Raw genomic sequence first — 7,427 nt, 5'->3', positions numbered from 1 at the left:
GAAGTAAATTTAAAATTTAAAAGAAATAATGGATAGAAAATTTTATTAGAAATTTAGGTATTTTGATAAATTATAAAATCATATTATTTAGAATATAAATGTAAAATTAACAAAATAAATGGGCAAATATGGAAGCACAGGAAAGAAGATAAAGAAGCAAATGAAGATTCAACCATTATTGTTTGCCAACTTGCCTAAAACCCACAAAAGTCGGTCAATCACCTGTTTGTTTGGAAACCACTGCACCACCCGCCCCACTTTTTTCAACGAAACAATCCCACGTCCCCCACTCCATTTAAATAACCTTCTCTTTTCTTTATTTCTAAGTTTCAATCAAACACTAATTCGGTTATAATACACTTCCATCTTCCAACCAAATTAATCTTTCTTAACATATACATTCATGCGGATGAGTTGCAACGGTTGTCGAGTCCTTCGCAAAGGCTGTACTGAAAGCTGCACTATAAGACCTTGTCTCCAATGGATTCCTAGCGCTCAATCCCAAGCCAATGCCACCCTTTTCCTTGCTAAATTCTACGGCCGTGCTGGTCTTATTAATCTTATTTGTGGTGGCCCTCAGAATCTCCGTCCTGGTATTCTTCTATCTAATCTAAAAAGATGTTTTTTTTTTTTTTCTGTTTTTATCAAAGGCAAAATGGTTAAATGTCCTCTTTTGGGTAGCAGGAGTTTTTAAATCATTGCTATACGAAGCATGCGGTCGGATAGTGGACCCAGTTCATGGTTCGGTCGGGTTGATGTGCTCCGGGAACTGGCATCTGTGTGAAGCAGCCGTCGACGCGGTTTTAAACGGGGCGCCGATTAAACAAGTTCCTTCTGAATTGTCGGCTACCAAGTGCCCGCCGCTTAAATCCTCCTTTGACATTCGACACGTTTCAAAAGACAAGAAATCCAATGATGGGCTTCGCAAAGTTAAGTCCCGGGGAAGGTTCAAGCGGTCGGCTTCAAAACCGAAGCCGAAGCTGGAGGAGGTTGTTTTTGAACCGGTGAGTAAGGGAGGAGATAGTTGGGAAGGTGACTGCTTATCGGTGGAGACGGTGGAGGGTTCGTTGGCTAAGGGTGACGAGTTAGGCGATGGGAGTGATTTGGAGTTGGAGTTGACTTTAGGGTTGGAACCCAGGACAAAGAACAGAGGGAATAATATCAACGGCCGCGGTGATGCCACGTGTGGAGGCCGCGTAGAGGGTTTATGTTAGGTTTTTGGTATTTATAGGAAATATTAGAGTTAGAGAGTTAGATTTGTGGTAAATAGCTTGAAGAGGAAAAGTGTTAAAAAGTTATACAAGTTTGTTTTTGTTTGAGTAAGAAAAATTATAGAAGTCATAAAAGTCGTTTATTTGTTACAACTGGCACATACCAATCAATTACTATCGCACGTATGTTAGAAGCAAATAATTTTTGTAGTTCAAACTCACTACGCTGTGAATCATTTTATTTTCGTAACAGGTTTTATTTTTAAATTAAAATTAAATTAAAACCTATATCGTTTTCAAATAATAAAGTATAAAAAATCATATAAATTTAAGTTGGAACTAGAAAATATTTTTATTATTAATTATAGTTATCATTAAAAATAATTTATTAATATTATTATCTCATAATAATAAAAGTAATATTAATTAAATATTAATTAATTAATTAATTTATGATATCTTTGAATATATATAAATAAATTAAATAAATCCCAACGCGAAAAATAAAATCATTGAATATATACAGCTAAATTAAAATAATAAAATCCAAGTTTTTTTAATTAAATAGATAGAATTTCTATATATAAATATGGGCTGAATTATAAGAATATGAGGGGAAAAATTTATTTGAGAAACTACACTAATTTTTTAAAAATTTACTGAATTACACTATTTTTGGAGATAGAACCAAAGACATGCCCTATGTGTTTTCACTTTGGTAAAAAAATTTTATACTTTTCTTGCGGTTGAAAATTAAGAGTTTGTTGATTTATTTTTGTCCGTGTTTAAAATAGACATAGTTATAGTTTTAAGGTATGTTTGAATTTACGGTGGTGTCGTGGAGCTAGGTGACATAGAGATTTCATCTGTCATGTGAGTATAGAGTCATCACCCTAGAAGCCGGATCGCATTGTAACTCAAGTTCCTAGTTGGCAGTGATTATACGGTATGGGGTTGAAGTGTAACTAAGGCTTCAAGTTTACAAAGGTTATGCTATCAAGGGATGGAGCATAAATAGGGCTGTAGTTGACAGTGGTTATGCGGGCACGACAACAAGTTCTTTTTATTAGAAGAGGATACTTTATAAAACTCAAACATAAACACAATGAAGAAAAACATAGTAAAACTTCAGTATAATCAAGTAGTGCATCTTATACATCATCACTGAAGGCAGTGACCCCGTTATTATAACATGTGACAGAATTGGAGTGTAACAGGTTATATTGACAATGTCACCGCCTTCAGTAGATATGAACAACACAAATTACTTGAATATACTGGAAGGCCCCTTGCATTTTCCTTCATCGTGCTTATGTTTGAGTTTTATGAAGCATGCTCCTCTAATGAGGAAAAACTCGTTGTCGTGCCCACATTAGCACCGTTAATTACGACCCCAACTATGCTTCATCCTTTGACAACATAACCTTTGTAAACTTGAAGCCTTAGTTACACTTCAATTCGAGACGGTATAATCACCATCAACTTGGATCTCGAGTTACAAAGCGATCCCGATTTCTCAAGTGATGGCTCCATACTCACACGGTAGGTAAAATTTGTAGGTTACCAAGCTTCATGACATCACCGTGAACCCAATCACAACTTAAAACTATGACTATGTCTCACTTAAAGTGAGAGAGAAATAAATCTTTAAACCTGAAAATTTCAATATGCAAGAAAAAGAAAAATAATTTAGGATACTAAATTAAGGGGATGGGAATGTGCATTTATATATGGGATGAGTCAGGGTAAAAAGGGAATTTTTTATCCTGGGAATCCTAGGTTGTAGGTGCTCAAATGCAAAAGCAATCAAGTTGGCCTAGAGGTTGAAATGGCTAAAGAGAAAATGTTCTCTGTAGGAGGCGTTTTTATCTAACATGGCAGAGAATGTTTTCTCTCTGGCCATTTCAACCTCCAGGCCAATTTGATTGCTTTTGCCCCTATGCCCTAACAACCCGAGATTCCTGGGATAAAAATTTCATAATTCTCGATAAATACCGTTGCAGGGAAGTGTTTTTTCCCCCAAAAAGGAGCTCTATAAAAAAAAACCAATACAAGCCTTTGATTTTGCATACCGACTTTCGAAGCAAATTATTGATCTGAAGGATACTTGACATTAGGGATAATCAGCGTTGTCGTGAAAACTTGAATTTCATCCTTATGCTATTGTCGAAGCAAAGATAATTCGTTAAATCACATGTAGGTTTAAGGTTTTAGGTGATGAAAACTCTATTTTTTTACTATTTTCTTGATTTTAAACATGTGGACTAGGCTATTTAGTTGAAGATGAGCAGACGAGATAGAGTTGTTATCCATTACAATGGTCAAATTTGTGAGACCGAAATTGGACTCATTTTTCTATTAGCATAATCTGAAGATTTGGCATTCACCCGAACCATAACTTTAAAATATCTTTGGACAATGATTAGTTGTAAAGTGGGAATCCAGAGAAGAATTTCGAGCCTCAAATGTAGATATTTTTCATCACTAGAACCATCTAGATATGTCATTTTTTAGATCACTAGGGACAACGATTTGGAGCAGGTGATAGAATCCTATTGCTCTAGTGGAAATGTTGTACTAGAGTTATATGTCGGCATCATCAAAGGGGACAAAGGTTGTCCAAGCTTGATTATACCGTGTCCACCAAATTCCATGCCTGATCAAAAAGCTGAAAGTCCCACTGCACGATTGTGCGATGGATTCACATCATTGTTGCAAAGGTCATACTAGGACCCGCCGGAATCATCATCAATGATGAGGCATTCATCTGTTTCGCCCTCGATTATTAGGGTGGGGGACAGTCGGGCATATTTGGTCACTGGGCCTATGACACACCCGCACGACATTCTGTCAGTGTGTAACACCCCTCACCCGTATTCAAAGCTGAAATAGGGTTACGGAGCATTACCAGATTTACAACACAAATAAACGTACTTTTCTCATGCATTCAATCATTTCATACAATCAACATTCAATCTCAATCAATTTGTCCCTTATTATAGCCTACGAAGCCTTAAACATGCTTTAGAAATGTTTCGGGACTAAACCGGTAACTCAAGAAACTTCCACAAAACTTTGAAAATTTTTCTCAAAACAGGGGACACACGCCTATGTGGCCAGGCCGTGTCTTTCACATGGCCACCAGACACACTTGTGTCACAGGCTGTGTGGACATTCGAAATGGGAGCACATGGCCGTGTCCCAGCCCGTGTAACTCTCTGACTTGGGTCACACAACCAACACACATGGCCGTGTTCCTAGCCCGTGTGCCCTAAAAATGGCAATATACGCCCATGTACCAGGCAGTGTGCTAGGTCGTGTCAAAGCTGTAGGGTATACTGACTTATGCCATACGACCAAGTCACACGCTCGTGTGTGACGCCGTGTGGAGCATACTGACTTGGTTACAATTTCAACACTAGAGGACACACGACCGTGTAACATAATCGTGTGTTACATAAGGCTAAGACACACACCCGTGTCTCTGCTCGTGTTGACAAAAATAGACTATTTACAAAGCTATTTTGCCACCCATTTTGCACGTCCTAATCAAGCTCAAATTTGCAACATTTTATAACTCAATAGGCAACCAATGCATAACATTTCATACACATATTATACCAATTCAACATGGTATTCAAATACCTAAATTAATATAATGCATTTTCCATTCATATGTCTACTACATATCAAGACAACATTTGCATACTTCTATTCCATCTACTACTTGCCAAAACATACCATATTTGAATATTATACACAACCAAAACATTATACCAAATTAAGCCAAATCACATGGCTTTATTGTAACACCCTACACCCGAGTCCTACACCGGGATGGGATACGAGGTGTTACCTCACTTAAACACATGCATTCCAACATTTTCGAATCATTAAGACTAGATCAAACTTAAAAATTTTTCAAACTTTGTTTAAATTCATTAACATGGGCCTACGAGGCCTCAAACGTCCGTTCGAAACCATTCGAGACTAGTTCAGGTCCTTAACCGACTTTAGAAAATTAACCCTTGAAAACAGGGCACATGCCCGTGTGGTCTTTATGATATGGCCGTGCTGATGGCCCGTGTGACATACACGACCTAAGCATCTAAGGACACACCCGTGTCCTATACCCATGTAAATTTAATTCCAAATTCAAACCTACAGGGGTTTTCACATGACGAACGTGTCTATGGCCCGTGTCCCTCACACGACCATTACACGCCCGTGTCCTAGCCCGTGTCTAAAAACCTTGACATTCTGTTTCTGACATCAGCATCCAATAAGGGGCACACGGCCAAGGCACATGCCCGTGGCCAGAGGCCGTGTCCTCCACACAACTGAGACACATGGTCGTGTCTCTGTCCATGTGTTTACTACCATGTATACTGACTTGAAATTTTTACGTGTAGGGGACATACGACTGGACAACATGCCCATGGGGTTGGTCGTGTGTCTCACATGACCTAGACACATGCTCGTGTGTCTACCCGTATGGACAATAAGAGGTTATCTACCAAGCCCTTGCCACTCTGAGACATAATTTAATCACCAACCAACACATCAAAGTATAAATTAATATGATTTCACAACCAAACAACATAGCTAAGCCCTATATACAATTCATGTACTCAATCATACCAACAATTTCACATTCATGAAAGACTATTTTTCATTCATATAATAACTTTCAATGTTAGCCATGTTTCATGGCCTTATACAAAATGAGTCAAATATTGAAGCAAGCCAACACATTTGGCCCCAAAACAATGTGACACTAAAACAAAATCAAAGAGTCCTATGCATGCCATAATCAAAATTTAAGAACTAATTGTACCAAGTGCTTCAAATGATAGTGTGATCAATGCCTTCGACATCCATTGATCCACGAGCTAATTATGCAACACTATAAGAAAATGGAAAGAAACGGGGTAAGCATAAAGCTTAGAAAGTTGCATGAAAATAAATATAACTACAACTTTACCATTCATCATCATGCTCATAAAAAAAAAGTAGGCATAAGCACAACTTATTCGTCCTTATCCAATAATTTACATAGTATATACTAAGCTCATTTCTCATATATTTCAAATAGGTACCTATACCACTCACAATATGGTTATACTTTTCTCGTTTAACTTAAACTGTAACTCTCGTCATTGAACCATTTGAAATACTATCGGATATTCACTAAGCCTCAGACACAGGGTATAATGCTGATGCCATGTCCCAGACATGGTCTTACACTGGCTCATCTATCAAGTCAATGCCATGTCCCAGACATGGTCTTACACTGACACATCTCGTAGCCGATGCATGTCCCAGACATATCTTACACTAGCTTACGTTACGAGGTCGATGCATGTCCCAGACATGTCTTACACTAGCGCACAAATAACCCGAATGTCATGGCATGAATATCCGATTTGTTCCTTAGGTTCACTCGGGAGTTCTACTATCTCAATATTCATCATACATAATCATTTGCACAAACAAGCAATTTATGCCATATCAATTCAAACACATATAATAACAATGTAGTTGTATTATTTACATACAACTTACCTTGGATTACAAATGTAGACGACTAGCTTGGCTTAGTCCACTTGCTTCGCTTTTCCCCGGTTTAGGCTCGGATTTTGTAATTCTTGATCTAAAATGATAGAAATTTATTTACCTCATCAGAAAATTACTCTAGACACTTAAAAATTCATAATTGGGCAAAATAATCGTTTTGCCCCTAAACTTTCATAAAATGACCATTTTACCCCTAGATCTGAAAATCCATTTTTATCACATTTTCTCACCAACCAAGCCTAGATGATCACTTGTTATACTAAAATTAGCCCACAATTCTCATTATTTCACACATTTATCAACTATTTTACAACTTATGCAAAATGGTCCTTAGTTAGGGTTTTCATGGAAACTACTTCACAAAACTTATTTATTACACAACCATAACTCATATTCTTCCATAAAATTTTAGTTAACAACACATATGCTTTCATGGAAAAACCCTAGACTCTCAACCATTTGCAAAATAGTCCCCTCATTTGAAAGCTCAAGTTACAAGGGTTCTAAAAGTACAAAAATCATAAAAAAGCCATCAAGATCACTTACTTGTAGATAGACTAAGTGGCTGAAATTTCAAGCTTTAAAAACTCCTCTAATGGTTGATATTTTCGGTTAAGAAGAAAGGATGGATGAAAAAGA

At 37.3% G+C, this 7,427-nt stretch overlaps 1 protein-coding gene across 2 annotated transcripts; it reads left to right on the top strand.

Moving 5' to 3' along the window:
• The first annotated feature begins 240 nt into the window (after nucleotides 1-240).
• LOC108455988 (LOB domain-containing protein 40-like) lies at nucleotides 241-1,364 on the top strand. Of its 2 annotated transcripts, none has more exons than XM_017754575.2 (2): nucleotides 241-593; nucleotides 682-1,364. In XM_017754575.2, exons 1-2 carry the CDS (start codon nucleotides 404-406, stop codon nucleotides 1,212-1,214), a joined length of 723 nt encoding a protein of 240 aa, XP_017610064.1. In that variant the 5' UTR covers nucleotides 241-403; the 3' UTR covers nucleotides 1,215-1,364. The 2 variants fall into 2 exon arrangements, with proteins under 2 accessions (XP_017610064.1, XP_017610065.1); XM_017754576.2 differs by having other exon boundaries at nucleotides 242-593; nucleotides 685-1,364.
• Nucleotides 1,365-7,427: the final 6,063 nt, after the last annotated feature.

Source organism: Gossypium arboreum, chromosome 9, assembly GCF_025698485.1.
Source record: "Gossypium arboreum isolate Shixiya-1 chromosome 9, ASM2569848v2, whole genome shotgun sequence".
Taxonomy (NCBI): Eukaryota; Viridiplantae; Streptophyta; class Magnoliopsida; order Malvales; family Malvaceae; genus Gossypium; species Gossypium arboreum.
The sequence above is the reverse complement of the archived record's forward strand: the minus strand, read 5'-3'. Positions and strand labels throughout refer to the sequence as shown.